We start from the raw sequence: 22,438 nt of genomic DNA, 5'->3' as shown, positions 1-22,438 counted from the left end.
ACCTCACACTCAACGTCAACAAAACTAAGGAGATGATTGTGGACTTCAGGAAACAGCAGAGGGAACACCCCCCTATCCACATCGATGGAACAGTAGTGGAGAGGGTAGCAAGTTTTAAGTTCCTCGGCATACACATCACAGACAAACTGAATTGGTCCACTCACACTGACAGCGTCGTGAAGAAGGCGCAGCAGCGCCTCTTCAACCTCAGGAGGCTGAAGAAATTCAGCTTGTCACCAAAAGCACTCACAAACTTCTACAGATGCACAATCGAGAGCATCCTGGCGGGCTGTATCACCGCCTGGTACGGCAACTGCTCCGCCCTCAACCGTAAGGCTCTCCAGAGGGTAGTGAGGTCTGCACAACGCATCACCGGGGGCAAACTACCTGCCCTCCAGGACACCTACACCACCCGATGTTACAGGAAGGGCATAAAGATCATCAAGGACATCAACCACCCGAACCACTGCCTGTTCACCCCGCTATCATCCAGAAGGCGAGGTCAGTACAGGTGCATCAAAGCTGGGACCGAGAGACTGAAAAACAGCTTCTATCTCAAGGCCATCAGACTGTTAAACAGCCACCACTAACATTGAGTGGCTGCTGCTAACACACTGTCATTGACACTGACCCAACTCCAGCCACTTTAATAATGGGAATTGATGGGAAATGATGTAAATATATCACTAGCCACTTTAAACAATGCTACCTTATATAATGTTACTTACCCTACATTATTCATCTCATATGCATACGTATATACTGTACTCTACATCATCGACTGCATCCTTATGTAATACATGTATCACTAGCCACTTTAACTATGCCACTTTGTTTACTTTGTCTACATACTCATCTCATATGTATATACTGTACTCGATACCATCTACTGTATGCTGCTCTGTACCATCACTCATTCATATATCCGTATGTACATATTCTTTATCCCCTTACACTGTGTATAAGACAGTAGTTTTGGAATTGTTAGTTAGATTACTTGTTGGTTATCACTGCATTGTCGGAACTAGAAGCACAAGCATTTCGCTACACTCGCATTCACATCTGCTAACCATGTGTATGTGACAAATAAAATTTGATTTGATTTGATTAGCAACTCAAATGGAAATGTTACAACACAAAAGTCGAGGAACCCAAGTGTTCATCTGTTAGAACAGTGAATCTTTCACGGAGGGCAAGACTGGCACAGGATCAATTCTGTCTGTGTGTTTATGCTGTGTGTGATACGTTTTGTGTTTATAGGTCTCCTATTTTGAAATCTACTTAGACAAGATCAGAGACTTATTGGATGGTAAGTAAGGACTTTATTTCTAGTTTTACTAAGTTCAGATTTCTAAATACTGAGGTGGACAATTTTGATGTATATATTTTTCATTTTAAGTGTCAAAGACCAACCTAGCAGTGCATGAGGACAAAAACAAGGTGCCCTATGTTAAGGTGGGTATCCAATCGCTGTAGCTCAAGTTCTATAAACAGGAAGGTGTTCAATTGTTGATACTATGATTGTTCCTTATCTTAACACAGTAATATTTCAGATCATTGCCCAGCAATCTTGTGGTCCTCACCTTCACACATATTCCCACTTTTCCACAAAGGGCTGTACGGAGCGCTTTGTGTCCAGTCCAGAAGAGGTTATGGATGTCGTCGATGAAGGAAAATCCAATCGTCACGTGGCTGTTACAAGTATGGGCTTCTCTTTTCCTCCGGAATCACTAAAGTGCATGTTTAATAAAGAAATGTTGCTAACTACCCATTGATTTCCAGTGATTCAGCAAAAAGCCGCCCGCTTCCTGTGCTAGCACGGACTCAAATGTTGCTCTGCTTTTTGTTCGTCCACACAGACATGAATGAGCACAGTTCTCGCAGTCACAGCATCTTCCTGATCAACATCAAGCAGGAGAATGTAGAGACAGAACTGAAGCTGTCAGGAAAACTCTACTTGGTGGATCTGGCTGGCAGTGAGAAGGTCACAGTGCTTTCCCCTCTTTCTACGCTTATCTACCCTCCCTCTCCTTCTCTCACTCTCTTCAATAAATCATCATTAAAATAACCTCTTCACACAGCTTTTTGATTGAAGACCCATTAGACCTATCTGTCCACAGAACTTGTTGGTGGTGACATCCTGCTGTGGGTATTTATTATCCTCTCCTTCAGGTCAGTAAAACTGGGGCAGAGGGATCTGTGTTGGACGAGGCCAAGAATATCAATAAGTCCCTCTCCGCCCTGGGGAACGTCATATCAGCTCTGGCCGAGGGAACTGTAAGTTATAAGTCTGTTTCACTGTGTTGATGTTCTCTCTCTCTCTCTCTCTCTGTCTCTCTCTCTCTCTCTCTCTCTCTCTCTCTCTCTCTCTCTCTCTCTCTCTCTCTCTCTCTCTCTCTCTCTCTCTCTCTCTCTCTCTCTCTCTCTCTATCTCTCTCTCTCTCTCTCTATCTTTCCCTCTGTCTGTCTCTCACTCTCTCTCTCTCAGATCGATTATTTCCTTGTCCTATTTTACTAACATGTCCTTTTGTCTGTGACGTGAACAGGAAATATTCTATAAAATAGCACTTGGTTACAGATGTTGCCTTATTTGTGAAGCTCCTCTTGATTTTCCCTCTTCCCGTCCTGTAGAAAACCCACGTGCCCTACAGAGACAGTAAGATGACCCGTATCCTGCAGGACTCTCTGGGGGGAAACTGTAGGACCACCATCATCATCTGTGCCTCCCCCTCTGTCTACAATGAGGCTGAGACCAAGTCCACCCTCATGTTTGGACAGAGGTTAGCACTCATACTACACACACTGTAGGGGGGGTGTTCCGTGTATCTCTTCTAGTCAGTCGGCAAGGGGGGATTTATTTGTGTGCCCTCATGGGGATGTAGTGAAAATAGAGATTAGATCTCTAATGAGTCTAGGAAGATCAGCTGTGACCTTGTTGCAATGCTGCTGTTTAGCCCACACCCAACAGCAAAGGTGATAAGAAATCAATGGAGATTATTGGAGTGTTGTAGTTCAGTGTCAGACCTTTGACCTTCAGTACACACACACTATTTGTGCATAATACTACCATATGCCCTCTTCCATCCATCAATTCCAACCCCTGATGGAACCCCCCTCTCTCTCTCTCTCAATGTTGCAGAGCTAAGACCATTAAGAACACAGTGTCAGTGAACCAAGAGCTGACAGCTGAGGAGTGGAAGAAGAAGTATGAGAAGGAGAAAGAGAAGACTAAAGGCTTGAAATACGTGATCCAGAAGCTTGAGACCGAGCTCAAACGCTGGAGGAAAGGTAACAACGAAGGAGAGTAGATGAGTGAAAGAGAGGGGGAGACAGAAAGGAGAGGAGAGGAGAGGAGAGGAGAGGAGAGGAGAGGAGAGGAAAGGAAAGGAAGTGAGTGAGTGAGTGAGTGAGTGAGTGAGTGAGTGAGTGAGTGAGGAGGAGTGAGTGAGTGAGTGGAGGTGAGTGAGTGAGTGAGTGAGTGAGTGAGTGAGTGAGTGAAGAGGAGAGAGAGGAGAGGAGAGGAGAGGAGAGAGAGAGGAGAGGAGAGGAGAGGAGAGGAGAGGAGAGAGAGGAGAGAGAAAGAAAACAAGAGAGGAGAGAGGGAAAAAAGAGAGAGACAAAGACAGACAGTAGCTTGAGAAAAATGGAGAGAGAGAGGATAGGAAAGGAGAGAGAGCAAGAGAGAACAAAAAGAAAATTGAGAAGCTGTGTAGCAATTATGGTTAAACCAGACTAGAATCCTGATAAGCGCATCTCGAATGCAAGGGCCTCCCAGTACATGGAAATCAGTATGATCATTTACACAAACCCACTGTCATTTATTTGACTGTGCTCCTAGTTACTCTACTACAGGAGCATCAGAGAGACTATAGATGTTTGCAGACATCTCCCAGCTATTCCTGGAATATGGAAGCTAAGGACTTCACTTGTATTCAGAGCTCATGGGGTTGTGGGGGATTGTTGAACCGTCATTGTTACTACTGAAACTCTGTTTTTATTTGATGAAATTGCTTTGATGAAAATCATGAAGAAGAACTCTGGATGACTCAAAGGAGGTTTGTTCATCGTATTCACTGAACACATACAGTGTATTCGGACAGTATTCAGACCCCTTCCCCTTTTCCACATTTTCTTATGTTCCAGCATTATTCTAAAATGTATTAAAATATATTTTTTCCTGATTAATCAACACACAATACTCATAATGACAAAGTGAAAATAGGTTTTTAGAAATTGTTGCAAATGTATTAAAAACAAAAACAGAAATATCTTATTTACATAAGTATTAATAAGTAAGTAAGTATTCCTTTGCTATGAGACTCGAAATTGAGCTCAGGTGCATCCTGTTTCAATTGATCATCCTGATCATTCTTCAACTTGAATGGAGTCCACCTGTGGTAAATTCAATTGATTGGACATGATTTGGTAAGGCACACCCCTGTCTATAGAAGGTCCCATAGTTGACAGTGCATGTCAGAGTAAAAACCAACCCATAAGGTCGAAGGAATTGTGCGTAGAGCTCCGAGACAGGATTGTGTGTAGAGCTCTGAGACAGGATTGTGTTGAGGCACAGATCTGGGGGAAGGGTAGCAAACCATTTTTGTAGCTTTGAAGGTCCCCAAGAACACAGTGGCCTCCATCATTCTTAAATGGAAGTTTGCAACCACCAAGACTCTTCCTAGAGCTGGTGCCCGGCCAAACTAAGCAATCGGGGGAGAAGGGCCTTGGTCAGGGAGGTGACCAAGAACCCGATGGTTACTCTGACTGAGCTCCAGAGTTCCTCTGTGGAGATGGGAGAACCTTCCAGAAGGACAACTATCTCTGCAGCACTCCACCAATCAGGTCTTTATGGTAGAGTGGCCAGATGGAAGCCACTCCTCAGTAAAAGGCACATGGCAGCCCACTTGGAGTTTTCCAAAAGGTACCTAAAGGATTCAGACCATAAGAAACAAGATTCTCTGGTCTGATGAAACCAAGATTGAACTCTTTGGCCTGACTGCCAAGCGTCAAGTCTGGAGGAATCCTGGCACCTTCCCTACGGTGAAGCATGGTGGTGGCAGCATCATGTTGTGGGGATGTTTTTCAGCGGCAGGGACTGGGAGACTAGTCAGGATCGGGGGAAAGATGAATGGAGCAAAGTACAGAGATATCCTTGATGAAAACCTGCTCCAGAGCGCTCAGGACCTTAGACTGAGCGTAGGTTCACGTTCCAACAGGACAATGACCCTACCCAAGAAGACTCAAGGCTGTAATCGTTGCCAAAGATGCTTCAGCAAAGTACTGAGTAAAGGGTCTGAAAACTTACGTAAATGTAATATTTCAGTTGTTTTTATTTGATTTATTTATTGCTTTGCTTTGTCGTTATGGGATATTATTATGTGTGGATTGATGAGGGGGAAAAACAATTTAATCAATTATAGAATAAGGCTGTAATGTAACAAAATGTGGAAAATGTCAAGGGGTCTGTATACTATCAGAATGCACTGTATGTGTAGAATAGGCTTCTCTAATGGGGTACGTTGGGGACTGAAGATGTTTTCCAAAACCACTCATCCGTTCACTCATTCTGTTTCCAGTTCTGTCATTCACTGCTTAGTTCTCCCTTTGCCCGGCTTTGTTTTTTCAAAATAAAACCTGTGTCAGAATAAATATCTTGTTGATGTTAGGATTTTGCCCAGCAGGCAATTTGGCATCTTAGTTTGGGCTATGTTCTGAGTGAGTGACCTGGACAGAGGATGTTGTCTCTCAAAGGACTGGCCTTATTTAGATACAGTTTTCATCAAACGTATGTTCATCGTGAAATGCATTCTGAATGCGATGTTTGCGTCCTCCACTCAGTACTCATGCAGCAACCTGCTGTGCCTATATGCCTCCTTTTGTACTTTTGTATTCATGAGATTGTGCAGATTGTGAATAATATTAGTAAGCACACATTATCTCCTATTTGCATTGCAAAATAATGCAAGCTGTAAGGCATCAACAGATTGTTGATACTCCCAGATGGGTTACATTGTATACCCCTGCAGCGTGTGAAGACCAGTATGGTCAGGGTTCTCCATTGTGGTGGTTAGAGAGATTTAATGTCACAATATTCTAGCTGTGTGTCACCTACCACAGTATACGGTAGGTATACGGACGGTTCGGACTGACGGTTGCCACGGCTACCCATCATTTCTTTACTGAAAGTGTATTCCTCTCTCTCTCCGAGATAAGATAACACATTCATGCGCTGCATTGTAGATTAGCCACAGCTACAAATGCCCAGACAGTCCTTGAAGATGGCAGAGTGCGGTCTGCCTCTGGATCTCTGAAGTAGAAGTCCCCCTCCCCCGAGCTCTGTCCCCTTATAACTCTGCCCCCCTCTCCCCCCATCCCTTTTCCGCCTTATCTTAAAGTCTCCACGAGAGCTGCCCAACACAGATTCATCCATCTTCCCCCCCTTTCTGCTGTGAGAGGATTATCTCTGGGTGTGGTGATGTTTGGCTGGTCGGCACGGTCGGGGGCTAAGCCGCTCACCTGGGTTCTGCCAGCGGGTATCAGCCTCATCACCTGTCACATTATTCATGTTCCATGTTTTATTTATTTATTTTTTATTTAACCTTTATTTAACTAGGCAAGTCAGTGAGGAACAAAAACCCGGACGACGCTGGGCCAATTGTGCGGCGCCCTATGGGACTCCCAATACAGCCTGAATACAGCCAATATCCCTGTCTCCTGTGGAAAGGAGTTTGTGCTGGGCGGTGTTCTGTTTATGGGATGAAACAAAAATAGTTACACAAAGATAATAGATATTATTCTCCTCTGAGCTAAGACGATTTCTGTACAGTTTGTTTGTTTCTCCCTCAGTCTCATGTTATGAATGTGATAAGGACGTTTAGGCACATTTAGTGAGCTAAAATCTGTCAAAGCTGTCCATGCTTTCCCTCTCCATAACCCACAACTGTTTGGTTGAGGTCCATCACTCTAACCACTGCTCCTCCCCCCTCCCTCCCTCAACCAGGTGAGGCTGTTCCAGTGGAGGAACAGCTGAGCAGTAAGGAGAAGAAGAGCAACAGTGGTGACGCCATGGCCACGCCCATGATTGACACCATCGCCCCACCCCCTATCCCGCTATTGGACGAGGAGAAGACCCGATACGAGGGGCTCATCACCGACTTGTACCAGCAGCTGGATGACAAGGTGGGCGGGGCCAGAGAGGAATGGATGGGGCTTCCCAGTCTTAATGTTTACAGTTTCCGATAATGCCGAGAGCCATTGAATGCAGCATGATGACTCATGGAGTGATGAGGGGTCATGGTCATGGATGACTGAAAATGGGCTGTGTCTGTGGTTAATTGAGGTGGGACAGTTTGTAGTTTTTATGAACCACAAGATGATTTTAATCAAATGCAAATGCTATATAATCACATACATGCATAATTCTGTGGAATTATTGTAAATCTGGTTTAATGACCCAGACATTTACCTAATAAGGGGTGATTAGATTGATTATCCTCAGGTCATAAATCTCAAGTCAATTAACTGTTGAGAAAATAAACATTGGTGTGCACACAAATCCGTCTCACACTAGCAGCCATAGCCCTCCCCCAAAAAAAAAAAGTGGATTACAGAGTCTTGGTCAATCCAAACCTGAATGCAACATTTTTGTATTGTATTTTTCTTCTTTCCTCCCATCTCAGGATGATGAGATCAACCAACACAGTCAGCTGGCGGAGAAGTTCAAAGAGCAGATGATCGATCAAGATGAGGTGAGCTTATCCAACCCTATACAACACATCTCCTTCATCTAGATGAGGTGAGCTTATCCAACCCTATACAACACATCTCCTTCATCTAGATGAGGTGAGCTTATCCAACCCTATACAACACATCTCCTTCATCTAGATGAGGTGATCTTATCCAACCCTATACAACACATCTCCTTCATCTAGATGAGGTGAGCTTATCCAACCCTATACAACACATCTCCTTCATCTAGATGAGGTGAGCTTATCCAACCCTATACAACACATCTCCTTCATCTAGATGAGGTGATCTTATCCAACCCTATACAACACATCTCCTTCATCTAGATGAGGTGAGCTTATCCAACCCTATACAACACATCTCCTTCATCTAGATGAGGTGAGCTTATCCAACCCTATACAACACATCTCCTTCATCTAGATGAGGTGATCTTATCCAACCCTATACAACACATCTCCTTCATCTAGATGAGGTGATCTTATCCAACCCTATACAACACATCTCCTTCATCTAGATGAGGTGAGCTTATCCAACCCTATACAACACATCTCCTTCATCTAGATGAGGTGAGCTTATCCAACCCTATACAACACATCTCCTTCATCTAGATGAGGTGAGCTTATCCAACCCTATACAACACATCTCCTTCATCTAGATGAGGTGAGCTTATCCAACCCTATACAACACATCTCCTTCATCTAGATGAGGTGAGCTTATCCAACCCTATACAACACATCTCCTTCATCTAGATGAGGTAAGGTTATCCAACCCTATACAACACATCTCCTTCATCTAGATGAGGTAAGGTTATCCAACCCTATACAACACATCTCCTTCATCTAGATGAGGTGAGCTTATCCAACCCTATACAACACATCTCCTTCATCTAGATGAGGTGATCTTATCCAACCCTATACAACACATCTCCTTCATCTAGATGAGGTGAGCTTATCCAACCCTATACAACACATCTCCTTCATCTAGATGAGGTGAGCTTATCCAACCCTATACAACACATCTCCTTCATCTAGATGAGGTGAGCTTATCCAACCCTATACAACACATCTCCTTCATCTAGATGAGGTGAGCTTATCCAACCCTATACAACACATCTCCTTCATCTAGATGAGGTGATCTTATCCAACCCTATACAACACATCTCCTTCAACACATCTCCTTCATCTAGATGAGGTGATCTTATCCAACCCTATACAACACATCTCCTTCATCTAGATGAGGTAAGGTTATCCAACCCTATACAACACATCTCCTTCATCTAGATGAGGTGAGCTTATCCAACCCTATACAACACATCTCCTTCATCTAGATGAGGTGATCTTATCCAACCCTATACAACACATCTCCTTCATCTAGATGAGGTGATCTTATCCAACCCTATACAACACATCTCCTTCATCTAGATGAGGTAAGGTTATCCAACCCTATACAACACATCTCCTTCATCTAGATGAGGTAAGGTTATCCAACCCTATACAACACATCTCCTTCATCTAGATGAGGTGAGCTTATCCAACCCTATACAACACATCTCCTTCATCTAGATGAGGTGATCTTATACAACAATCTCCTTCATCTAGATGAGGTGGTTATCAACCCTATACAACACATCTCCTTCATCTAGATGAGGTGAGCTTATCAACCCTATACATCTCCTTCATCTAGATGAGGTGAGCTTATCCAACCCTATACAACACATCTCCTTCATCTAGATGAGGTAAGGTTATCCAACCCTATACAACACGTCTCCTTCATCTAGATGAGGTGAGCTTATCCAACCCTATACAACACATCTCCTTCATCTAGATGAGGTAAGGTTATCCAACCCTATACAACACATCTCCTTCATCTAGATGAGGTGATCTTATCCAACCCTATACAACACATCTCCTTCATCTAGATGAGGTGAGCTTATCCAACCCTATACAACACATCTCCTTCATCTAGATGAGGTGAGCTTATCCAACCCTATACAACACATCTCCTTCATCTAGATGAGGTGAGCTTATCCAACCCTATACAACACATCTCCTTCATCAGGTTGAGGTGAGCTTATCCAACCCTATACAACGCATCTCCTTCATCTAGATGAGGTGAGCTTATCCAACCCTATACAACACATCTCCTTCATCTAGATGAGGTTAGCTTATCCAACCCTATACAACACATCTCTTTCATCTAGATGAGGTGAGCTTATCCAACCCTATACAACACATCTCCTTCATCAGGTTGAGGTGAGCTTATCCAACCCTATACAACACATCTCCTTCATCTAGATGAGGTGAGCTTATCCAACCCTATACAACACATCTCCTTCATCAGGTTGAGGTGAGCTTATCCAACCCTATACAAAACATCTCCTTCATCTAGATGAGGTGGACTTACCCAACCCTATACAACACACCTCCTTCATCTGGATGAGGTGAGCTTATCCAACCCTATACAACACATCTCCTTCATCAGGTTGAGGTGAGCTTATCCAACCCTATACAAAACATCTCCTTCATCTAGATGAGGTGGACTTACCCAACCCTATACAACACACCTCCTTCATCTGGATGAGGTGAGCTTATCCAACCCTATACAACACATCTCCTTCATCAGGTTGAGGTGAGCTTATCCAACCCTATACAACACATCTCCTTAATCTGGATGAGGTGAGCTTATCCAACCCTATACAACACATCTCTTTCATCTGGATGAGGTGGGCTTATCCAACCCTATACAACACATCTCCTTAATCTGGATGAGGTGAGCTTATCCAACCCTATACAACACATCTCTTTCATCTGGATGAGGTGAGCTTATCCAACCCTATACAACACATCTCCTTCATCTGGATGAGGTGAGCTTATCCAACCCTATACAACACATCTCCTTCATCAGGTTGAGGTGATCTTATCCAACCCTATACAACACATCTCCTTCATCTATATTCCTTAGTCTCGTAGATTGACATGCAATAACTTGATAAAAGTGAAGTTATTCATCAACTTGAATTAGTGCAATGAGCAAAGGAGTATGTTTTTACACTCATAAACAGAGCTCATAACTTGAATGTGTGTTTATTGCCATCTGGTGGTGACATATGGATCTGCATTTGATATACACTGAGTATTCCAACCATTAGGAACCCCTTCCTAATATTGACTTGCCCCCCCCCCCTCCCCTCCCCATTTTAACCTCAGAACAGCCTCAAATTGTCGAGTTATGAACTCTACAAGGTGTCGAAAGCGTTCCACAGTTATGCTGGTCCATGTTGATTCCAATGCTTCCCACATTTGTGTCAAGTTGGCTGGATGTCTTTTGGGTGGTGGACCATTCTTGATACACACATGAAACTGTTGAACGTGAAAAACCCAGCAGCGCTGCAGTTCTTGACACAAACCGGTGCGTCTGGCACCTACTATCAGACCCCGTTCAAAGGCACAAAGACTTGTTTTGTCTTGCCCATTCACCCTCTAAATGGCACACAAACACAATCCATGTCTCAATTGTCTCATGGCTTAAAAATCCTTATTTAACCCGTCTCCTCCCCTTCATCTACACGGATTGAAGTGGATTTAACAAGTGACATCAATAAGGGATCATAGCTTTGAGCTGGATTCACATGGTCAGTCATGGAAAGGGTTCTTGTTTTGGATACTCAATGTACATTTTGTAGACCTTTGTTTCATCACGCACATCGCATGCTATGCAAATTCTGTAGTAGTAAGGACTCAGTGTCAGCTGCCTACTCTGTGAGTCATATCAGATACAAGTATTCTTTCCTTAATGGTTTTTAAAGAAGCAATTATAGAAAGGGATTTGAATAAGAAAGACATTGCCATGGTAACACGTCCATTACGCTCTAGGCAAATAGTCAAGGGTTTGAAGGCTGGAGCAGGGCACAATCTTACTGCTGAGAGAAACAATTGCTTTAATGCCATTCTGTCATCTTATCCACCTCCTGTGAAGTGCATTTTTGCTTTCATTTTGGGATGTGGATTTATAATACATCGTCTTGTGCCAGAGACTGTAAGATGCTCCTATCATGGTGTTATATTTGGGGGGTCTAAGCACTGTGCTGGAAATGTATTATTTGATTGAATTTAGCGTGTGTGTGTGTGTGTGTGTGTGTGTGTGTGTGTGTGTGTGTGTGTGTGTGTGTGTGTGTGTGTGTGTGTGTGTGTGTGTGTGTGTGTGTGTGTGTGTGTGTGTGTGTGTGTGTGTGTGTGTGTGTGTGTGTGTGTGTGTGTGTGTGTGTGTGTGTGTGTTTTTTTACTCATCTCACCTGCCCGTCCATCCAGCTGCTGGTTTCGGCCCGTAAGGACTATGAGAAGCTGCAGGAGGACCTGTCCAGGCTGCAGAGGGAGAACGAGGCGGCCAAAGAGGAGGTGAAGGAGGTGCTGCAGGCCCTGGAGGAGCTGGCTGTTAACTACGACCACAAGAGCCAGGAAGTGGAGAACAAGAACCGCTCCAACAACCAGCTCAGTGAGGAACTCAACCAGAAGAGCGTGAGTCATATTGGGAGGAAGCTTGGTCTCCAGGGCTGTTTAATTCCAGGAAGATCCCTCCCCTCTGAACACAGTAACCCTTTACAGTAGCAATCATCATCAAAATTGTTAAAAGATTTTTAGAACAGTTGTAATGAACACAACAGTTGTATAATGGATGAAGATACTCCAAACGTTTAGAATATTTTAAACAAACAGAGTTGCTACGGATACAGAGTTTCTGTATCCCAATTTCCCCAGGCTAAAAATACATATATTTCTGCACATTTACAGGATTTCTTTTTACGTAGCGGAGTGCCCAACTCCACTGCCTAAGTTGCTGTGGTGCTGAGTGCTCTGTTGCCACTACCCCTTCCTTGCCTATGTCTGACTGGTGTAGCCTACAAACTTAATGTTGTGCACAAATCTGTTCCAACTATTGCATTCCCTCAGTAAGCTGTTAAGCATAAGTGTGATTTGCTACAAACTTCATGTTGTACACAAAGCAGTTGTAACTTCCATGGTTCAGTAAGCATAAGTGTGATTTCATATTATTTTGGTGGTAGGGGGGGGTCGGGTCATCTCAAAACACAGACATGCAGTCTAATTAACGATTGAATGTTATTTTTTCATCATCATTGCAAACATTGGCTAAGCTGCGCAAGAAGCAGACTGGCAGTCAGGTAGTGTTATCTTTTTCAGGAACTACGCTACGGCAGCAACTGTAAAGACCACCCTACATCATCACACAACACACGGATTGTTTTTGCTCCAACTAGTAGGGACTGCGTCCTGCTTGTGCAACTGCAATCTCCGTTACGACAGACAGAGAAGAAACTGCAATCTCCGTTACGACAGACAGAGAAGATTGTAGCCTCCATAATATATATGTTTTGGAATGTTCGTTCAAATCCCAGCAGGATTTTTATTTCAGCTGTTCAGAAGTATGAGGCAGAGACATAGGTTACATCCCCATGGTACAGAAGAGGGTGTGTAATGAGCTAAGCATGAAGCGAGGGGGAGTGTGAACAGCAGCTATGTTAGAAAAACGAATGTGTGATTAAAATAACACATGGGCCGAATGTGATCCGGATCCTTAGCTTTGAGAAAGAGGTTTACCGAGGGGCGGGCGTGGGGTTTGGGGGGAAACTTTGTATCCGTGGCATGGCATTTAAAAAACAAATCCATCAGATATTGACTGAATTGCACATACAACATTTTACTGGCATGGACAGAAAATGAATGAAGATCAGGTATGACATTTATTGTCAGCATTTTCTTAGAATGTGGGGAGAAACGACAGGCACAAGAAAAAGTATGAAAGAGTGGCAAGAGTGAAATGAAAGCAATCAATCCAGCGAGATGGAAGTGATTTTTCACCCTCAAACACGGGAAATAGGAAAAGACAGATCCTTAGGTGGGCGGGGCATCCGCGTTGCTACAGATCTCAAAGGACAGTATATGTACATCTCAGGAACTATTGCTTTCACCTACCCAGTTGTCTCAGATCCGTGAAGGAGAGTGAACAAGGGCAGAGGGAAGGGAACATTCCTGGAATGAAACTCAGACAATTTCTCTAGCATTCTTCTGCCCCGTTCAAAACATATTCTAGAATATAGATTATGACTGGACTGTGATGGTAAAATGTGTGTGCGTTTCAGACCACTCTGGAGGGGGTGCAGAGGGAGCTGTCCAGTCTACAGGAGCTCAGCAGTCACCATAAGAAGAGAGCAGCAGAGATCCTCAGTCTACTGCTCCGAGACCTCAGTGAGATAGGAGGCATCATCGGCACCAGTGACCTCAAGGCTGTAAGGACACACATTATACAAACATATTACACACTTACACTCATACACACATATACCTGTACACACTCTGTCATTGAGACACACTACCTGTGACAAACAGTTTTCCATACAAGCACATATTTCATACACTATCTCACTCACTCCTGATCTCTCTCTGCTCCTCAGATGATGGAGGTGAATGAGGTCATCGAGGAGGAGTTCACCATGGCCCGTCTTTACATCAGCAAGATGAAGTCGGAGGTCAAGTCTCTGGTGAACCGCAGCAAACAGCTGGAGAGCTCCCTTGTCGACACCTCCCGCAAGATGCAGGCCAATGAGAAGGAGCTGGCCTCCTGTCAGTTACTCATCTCCCAGGTAACCAGGAAGTGGATTTAACATAATTTTCTATATACTGTATATATATAAAAAACTGTCCACTCATTACCCTTCAAGACTTGTTGAATATTTTCCTTTCTTCAGTTAACTATTCTGTTCATGCAGCTTGTTTGGAAAGTGAGGTAGTAGCTAGGTTTCAATCCAATTGGCGACAGATTTTCATGCAAATATTTAAAAACATTTGCATAAAAACAATATGTGCATTTCCTCACCAGAGATGTGTTTCCATCAAAATGACTTGTTGCAGATAAAAGGCTGTGCGTGATGACGTAGTGCACATAAAAGGCTGTGCGTGATGACGTAGTGCACATAAAATTCCTTTTTGGGGTTAAATTCCCATGTATCAAATAAAAAATACAAGTTAAATGGGTGTCCTTCGCATTTTCAACTCTACTGATGGTTTTCTCACAAAAAATGTTGCGTTATATAGCGAATGTGTCCACTCTGGTATTGGCACGTGTGCTATCTGAGCGCCATATAGAGCATACTTGATGAGGACAAAAGAGCGAGATTATTTTTATTTGTCAAACAGCAGCCAAGCATTGATCCTCATGTCACAAGAACATGACCCTCGATATTTATTGGAAAGGAGCATCAAGCTCATCATCTTGCACATTCACCACCCTATGAAGTTAATCATAATTTATTTAATCTGTAGCCTTATAAACTGCATGGTTTCCTGTTGAGTCTTAGTGGGAGGCCCACACAACATGTCATCGCGATGTTTACTTCCATACGATGATTATTACAGTATATCAATATTTGCGCATAAAAACGTTTTCACCGACATTTTCACCGACAATAATGAATTTTACAGACACAAATATATGTCAGACACCCTGTCTAGCGTGTAAATGTTTTGTACAAATTTGGAAAGTTTACGGAAAATGTTCTTGTTTTCATCAGACCTGTCATGACATTTTTTTTTATCCGACATACACTTCACCTGCATTAGAAAATTGGATGGAAACCTGGTTAAAGAAAATATTATTTTGCACTGTTATTAACCCCGTCCCTGCCTGATGGTGTGTGTACTCCATGCAGCACCAGGCTAAGATCAAGTCTCTGACAGACTACATGCAGAACATGGAGCAGAAGAAGAGACAGCTGGAGGAGAGCCAGGACTCCCTGATGGAAGAGCTACACGCACTACATGCACAGGGTGAGACACTCAGACACCAACACAAACATGTCTGTCACCAATCAGTCCATCACACAAAGGGGAAAAAAACTATGTCTCTTGTTTGTTTATTTTTCATCTACACAGAGAAAATGAAAGAGGTACATGTGATGGATAAGCAGAAGGAGCACCTGACCAAACTACAGGATGCAGTGGAGATGAAGGTTAAGATCTCTCTATTTCTCTCATCCCTCCCTCTCTCATCTCTCCCATTTTTGTTGCACCCCCCGCTCTCATTCAGGTTCCTGTGAAAGGTAAATGAAATCAACAAACTTTGACCCTTGACCCTGTGTTCCTTTCTGCACTCTGTAGAAGACCCTAGAGGAGCAGATGGAGAACCACAGAGAGGTGCATCAGAAGCAGCTGTCTCGCCTGCGGGATGAGATCGACCACAAGCAGAGGGTCCTGGACGAGCTCAAGGAGTAACATCCTTTTTATTTATTTCAGTTACAGGTCTTTTTTTAAAGTCCCATTTCAGGTAGTAAACATAGTCCCATGCGATAATGACAGTATGTACAGTGTAGCATTGATTTATACTATACTGAATAGTGACCACTGTGCTCTCCCCCTAGTCTGAACCAGGGGCTGCAGCTGGAACAGAGCAAGCTGCAGTCAGACAATGACAAACTGAAGGCCGAGGAGCTGGAGAAGGACGAGCAACTGCAGAAGCTTGTGTAAGTCTGTCTATTACACAATCTACCACAGCTGTGTTCTGTTCTCCTCAGACGTGTGTGTAGCATGGTTATAACATGGTCATAACATGTTTGTAACATGAAATGAATCGCCAAGCCCTGAACACCACGTGTCCTCTCTTTCTCTCTGCTGTAGCTTCTTGAATGAGAAGAGAGAGCAGGCCAAGGAGGACCTGAAGGGGCTGGAAGAAACTGTGGTGAGTGGATGGAGTTATTATAGCGTCCGTCTCAGGTGTTGATTGATGTTGAACTCATTGACCATGAGATGTATCATTTCCACCAGGCCAAGGAGCTTCAGACCCTGCACAACCTGCGCAGGCTTTTCATCCAAGAGCTCACCTCCCGCGTCAGCATGGTAAGTACAGGAAGGATAGGTTATTGGGGGAGATATCTCCTTAAATCAAATCAAATCACATTTTATTTGTCACATACACATGGTTAGCAGATGTTAATGCGAGTGTAGCGAAATGCTTGTGCTTCTAGTTCCGACAATGCAGTGATAACCAACAAGTAATCTAACTAACAATTCCAAAACTACTGTCTTATACACAGTGTAAGGGGATAAGGAATATGTACATAAGGATATATGAATGAGTGATGGTACAGAGCAGCATACAGTAGATGGTATCGAGTACAGTATATACATATGAGATGAGTATGTAGACAAAGTAAACAAAGTGGCATAGTTAAAGTGACTAGTGATACATGTATTACATAAGGATGCAGTCGATGATGTAGAGTACAGTATATACGTATGCATATGAGATGAATAATGTAGGGTAAGTAACATTATATGTTGGGTCAGTGTCAATGACAGTGTGTTGGCAGCAGCCACACAATGTTAGTGGTGGCTGTTTAACAGTCTGATGGCCTTGAGATAGAAGCTGTTTTTCAGTCTCTCGGTCCCAGCTTTGATGCACCTGTACTGACCTCGCCTTCTGGATGATAGCGGGGTGAACAGGCAGTGGTTCGGGTGGTTGATGTCCTTGATGATCTTTATGGCCTTCCTGTAACATCGGGTGGTGTAGGTGTCCTGGAGGGCAGGTAGTTTGCCCCGGTGATGCGTTGTGCAGACCTCACTACCCTCTGGAGAGCCTTACGGTTGAGGGCGGAGCAGTTGCCGTACCAGGCGGTGATACAGCCCGCCAGGATGCTCTCGATTGTGCATCTGTAGAAGTTTGTGAGTGCTTTTGGTGACAAGCCGAATTTCTTCAGCCTCCTGAGGTTGAAGAGGCGCTGCTGCGCCTTCTTCACGACGCTGTCAGTGTGAGTGGACCAATTCAGTTTGTCTGTGATGTGTATGCCGAGGAACTTAAAACTTGCTACCCTCTCCACTACTGTTCCATCGATGTGGATAGGGGGTGTTCCCTCTGCTGTTTCCTGAAGTCCACAATCACCTCCTTAGTTTTGTTGACGTTGAGTGTGAGGTTATTTTCCTGACACCACACTCCGAGGGCCCTCACCTCCTTCCTGTAGGCCGTCTCGTCGTTGTTGGTAATCAAGCCTACCACTGTTGTGTCGTCCGCAAACTTGATGATTGAGTTGGAGGCGTGCGTGGCCACGCAGTCGTGGGTGAACAGGGAGTACAGGAGAGGGCTCAGAACACACCCTTGTGGGGCCCCCGTGTTGAGGATCAGCGGGGAGGAGATGTTGTTGCCTACCCTCACCACCTGGGGGCGGCCCGTCAGGAAGTCCAGTACCCAGTTGCACAGGGCGGGGTCGAGAGCCAGGGTCTCGAGCTTGATGACGAGCTTGGAGGGTACTATGGTGTTGAATGCCGAGCTGTAGTCGATGAACAGCATTCTCACATAGGTATTCCTCTTGTCCAGGTGGGTTAGGGCAGTGTGCAGTGTGGTTGAGATTGCATCGTCTGTGGACCTATTTGGGCGGTAAGCAAATTGGAGTGGGTCTAGGGTGTCAGGTAGGGTGGAGGTGATATGGTCCTTGACTAGTCTCTCAAAGCACTTCATGATGACGGAAGTGAGTGCTACGGGGCGGTAGTCGTTTAGCTCAGTTACCTTAGCTTTCTTGGGAACAGGAACAATGGTGGCCCTCTTGAAGCATGTGGGAACAGGAGACTGGTATAGGGATTGATTGAATATGTCCGTAAACACACCGGCCAGCTGGTCTGCGCATGCTCTGAGGGCGCGGCTGGGGATGCCGTCTGGGCCTGCAGCCTTGCGAGGGTTAACACGTTTAAATGTCTTACTCACCTCGGCTGCAGTGAAGGAGAGACCGCATGTTTTCGTTGCAGGCTCAGCTGGAATGTTTCCACTCTGTAAACCTTCACATATGCACTCATTTATGGGCTTATTGTATGCCTTTACATACACCTTTTCTGCTAACAACTAACAAGGCTGTTGCCATTGTTTGGTGAGGTGTTATTGGTTACTAAGCCCAGAAGGCGAAGGCAACAACAAAACAAGTCGACTTTAGGAACCAGTTTCCCACACTATGTACCATATACTGTAAATGTCAGCAGTTGTGGTGTGTACCACCACACCACCAGTCACGAGTCATGACCCAGTCAAATTCCCTCTTGGTCACGGTAATCCCATCCAAAACTGTGCAAATGAATGGAGCTGATGGGTAGCCTACCGAACTTGCTAATGGCCCCAGCTAATGGCCTGGTACTCGGCACTATATTGTCCCTCTAATCATTCGCTGAACACTTCCTGATTTAATTTGAGTAATCGGAATAATGAGGACAAATGGTGATGGGGTAGAGCTCCAGGTCCGAAATGGACATAGGAAAGCTCCGGACCCAAAATGTGTGAATACATTTTTAAAACACGTTCCCGAAATGACCTAAAGAACAACTGGTCTGATCCGAGTGAGGGAAGCAGCAGAAAAGGCAATTGTTTTGTTGCTTTATTAAACCGGAGTGATGGAGAAAGGGAGAGAGAGAGAGACACAGAGCTGGCAGATGTAGGTTAGGGAGTGGAGGACATGCTGTGTGTTAATGTGTGAGTGTGAGTAAGACACTGGAGGCTCGGAGCACCTGAGCAGAGACATGGAGGGAGAGACCGCAACTACTGTTACCTCGTGCTAAACTAACTTCTTGCTAGTTATTTATTATCCCATTAGATTATATAGTATATCGTATAGTACCTGTCTTGACTGCGTCAAACTGAGAGACGCTAGCTAACTATGCTAATTGAGGCTAGCCATAGCATTACTGCTCTTCTCACTGTCCTACAGTTAGCCTACACATAACAACAACTTGGCTGTCGTAGCCTTTCTTTCTCATTTCACTTTTAATACTGTCATTTTAATTCCATCTTCCATTGATTACATATCCCCTAACTTGCTTGCCACACAAGCAGAGCAGCAATGCAATTGTCTCTGTCTGCGCGGGGAGCGCAAGGATCAGAGCGCATTCCTTTTTTGCAACTTTTTCCAAATCATCAATATAGAGTCGCATCATGCAGCGCATATGTTTTGATTTCTAAGACATCCCCAGATATATTGGTCTATTGCAATTAAATAAATAGTGGATTTTATTGTGATGGCGTAGGCTATGTTAAATAGATATATTAAACTTAGTAACATGTAGATGTTTTAAAGCCGTGCATCAGCAGCTTCTATGCAAAGAAGCCCGGAGATGATAAACATGTTTATGTTAATTAACAGTTAATTACCTTGAGACTGGCAGTCATTTGCCACTTACCGTCTGACACAATTTTGTGACCGCCACAGCCCTATGTGTGATGTCACTTCCCTGTTTCTGTCCAATCAGAGTGCAGAGATGGATAATGATGAGGCTGGGGGCAGTCTGGCTCAGAGACAGAGGATCACCTTCCTGGAGAACAACCTGGAGCAGCTCACCAAGGTCCACAAACAGGTAGGAATCACACACACACACACACACACACACACACACACACACACACACACACACACACACACACACACACACACACACACACACACACACACACACACACACACACACACACACACACACACACACACACACACACACACACACACACACACACACACACACACACGCACAACTACATATCCTCCTCTTCCCTACCTGGTTAAATAAAGGTGAAATAAATTCCCTGTCTCTCCTCTCCAGTTGGTGCGTGATAACGCCGACCTGCGCTGTGAGCTGCCCAAGCTGGAGAAACGTTTGCGGGCTACGGCTGAGAGAGTCAAGGCCTTGGAAGCAGCCCTGAGGGAGGCCAAAGAGAGTGCCATGAGGGACCGCAAACGCTACCTGCAGGAGGTGGACCGCATCAAAGAGGCCATGCTCTCCAAGAATGCCTCCAGGAGGGGGCACTCTGCACAAATAGGTGAGAGACAGTGGTACACAGTAGAGAATGTTGGGAGAAGTTGCCCCCTACATGTGTCTCAGGGAGCATCGTGTTTCATACTGCATCCAGTGATAAATGATTTCCAGGTAACTCCAATTTAGCTGACATATCTCTGTATTCATATATCTGTGTGTGTGTGTTGTACAGGAAATTGTATGAAAAGTTTCACATCAGTGTATATTCCCTGTCTCGCCCCTTCTCTCTCTGTAGCTAAGCCCATCCGTGCTGGACATCAGCAGCAGTCCACATCCTCTCCCTCAGCGGGTCATTCCATCCGTGGAGGCTCTATCCGCGGGGGTGGAGGGGTGTCCAGCCCTCACCACCACCGCCACCCGGCCTCTCCATCACCCCACCGTCAGCAGCAGCAGCGCAGCAAATAAAGCACAGGTTAGTACAGGACACATTGTCATTAGTCATTGATCAATTCATGAGTCGTCTTATTTTCATCATTCTGTATGGGAAAATCAAGTGTTTTGTGGGAATATATGTACGATTTCAGTGCTTAAGTTTGAGGTCCGACAAGTGGATATGCCTTGCGACTGCTCCAGAACGCTGAGTAGTTCCCGTCTCTCCAATTACCTTTCCTACTTCCCACACTGCTCTATTTTTAACCTTACAGCCATTCCTTTACAATTTATTCACATCTGAATTGAAACAATACAGCTGTTGAATGCTTGATTCAGCCAAATCACATCTTAGAGGAAATGCCCATGGTAACCCTGAGCCCAGCTGTGTGGCCGTTTCTCTTTTTGTCACGCCTTTAGCATGACTTAATCACATTGGGCTAATTGGTGATGGGGTCTGGTATTGGCCCACTCTGGTGCTGTTGTCCTTTGAGAAGATTAATGACAGCCAGGAAACCAGCCATTAATTAATGAAGTCTCAAAAGCTTTCATTCAGGCTTTAATCAGCCCTGAGAGATCTCTGGGAATCACTTGAGGTTTACAGAGAAAGCCAAAGGCCTCAATGACATCTGTGTTGGGGCCAATATCTAGGTCAGGACCAAAGCATTCACTCTATTCTAGAAACTAGTACACAAGACCTGAATCTTAAAGAGCATTAGGGTCCCTAGGAAAGTGTTTCCGAGGCCCTTTAGTCTCTACATTTCAAATGTCAATATTGGTCCTCAAGGGGGCAGCACATATGTATATAAAATCAGAGCTTTGTGTTTTTTGTCCCTTTCATGACCTCATGTAAGCTGAATACACCCATCTAACACTATTACCTCACACTTACAATGCGTACCAGGCAATCAAACCATAAACAATCTCTTTCTGAGTCTCTCCCTGAGTCTTTCTCTCTTTTTTTTCACAGCTGCAGATGGAAGCTGGATTTTCCAGCTGGATGTACAGACCATATCTCCTCTCCATTTGGGACCGGACCCCACTCCAGGACTGTCTGGGATATTCTCTTTCCCCATGGACCTTGCTATCTCTCTCTCTCTAACCACTGGGACCAATCCTCCTCTCCTTCTCTCACCACTCTGCCTTTACTGGGACTCCAGACTCCTCATTCCTGAAAAAAAACACACTCTGTAAGCCAGATATCTTTATTAATAGGTCTCCTATCCTCATGGTCAAGAGGAAAGAGAGGCTCTGTAATGCTGAACAAGTGCTTTTCATCTTTCGCCTTCTTGAATCTCTCTCACTCTGCCTCTGTTTCTGGTGCTCTATCGATATTCCTCTCTCTCTCCCTCTCTCTCTCTCTCTCTCTCTCTCTCTCTCTCTCTCTCTCTCTCTCTCTCTCTCTCTCTCTCTCTCTCTCTCTCTCTCTCTCTCTCTGTCTCTCTCTCTCTCTCTCTCTCTCTCTCTCTCTGTCT

General features: G+C 44.5%; 1 protein-coding gene across 1 annotated transcript in view; it reads left to right on the top strand.

The window, feature by feature from the left end:
* The window catches only part of kif5c (kinesin family member 5C), a 37,857-nt gene extending 15,774 nt beyond the window's left edge, over nt 1–22,083 (top strand). Inside the window, exons 5-26 of the mRNA XM_052493732.1 lie at nt 1,261–1,309; nt 1,400–1,455; nt 1,614–1,701; nt 1,860–1,984; nt 2,173–2,277; nt 2,632–2,780; nt 3,140–3,288; nt 7,001–7,179; nt 7,680–7,748; nt 12,054–12,260; nt 13,901–14,047; nt 14,213–14,401; nt 15,467–15,584; nt 15,690–15,766; nt 15,915–16,024; nt 16,175–16,276; nt 16,431–16,491; nt 16,578–16,649; nt 20,034–20,138; nt 20,382–20,598; nt 20,830–21,006; nt 21,934–22,083. Coding sequence (XP_052349692.1) covers nt 1,261–1,309; nt 1,400–1,455; nt 1,614–1,701; nt 1,860–1,984; nt 2,173–2,277; nt 2,632–2,780; nt 3,140–3,288; nt 7,001–7,179; nt 7,680–7,748; nt 12,054–12,260; nt 13,901–14,047; nt 14,213–14,401; nt 15,467–15,584; nt 15,690–15,766; nt 15,915–16,024; nt 16,175–16,276; nt 16,431–16,491; nt 16,578–16,649; nt 20,034–20,138; nt 20,382–20,598; nt 20,830–20,999 — 2,544 coding nt within the window. The 3' untranslated portion in view covers nt 21,000–21,006; nt 21,934–22,083. The remainder of the gene's footprint in view (nt 1–1,260; nt 1,310–1,399; nt 1,456–1,613; nt 1,702–1,859; nt 1,985–2,172; nt 2,278–2,631; nt 2,781–3,139; nt 3,289–7,000; nt 7,180–7,679; nt 7,749–12,053; nt 12,261–13,900; nt 14,048–14,212; nt 14,402–15,466; nt 15,585–15,689; nt 15,767–15,914; nt 16,025–16,174; nt 16,277–16,430; nt 16,492–16,577; nt 16,650–20,033; nt 20,139–20,381; nt 20,599–20,829; nt 21,007–21,933) is intronic.
* The last annotated feature ends 355 nt before the right edge of the window (nt 22,084–22,438 follow it).

Source organism: Oncorhynchus keta, chromosome 34 (genome assembly GCF_023373465.1).
Source record: "Oncorhynchus keta strain PuntledgeMale-10-30-2019 chromosome 34, Oket_V2, whole genome shotgun sequence".
In the NCBI taxonomy this organism is placed as follows: Eukaryota; Metazoa; Chordata; class Actinopteri; order Salmoniformes; family Salmonidae; genus Oncorhynchus; species Oncorhynchus keta.
Note: the sequence above shows the minus strand (reverse complement) of the source record. Positions and strands in the feature narration are given on the sequence as shown.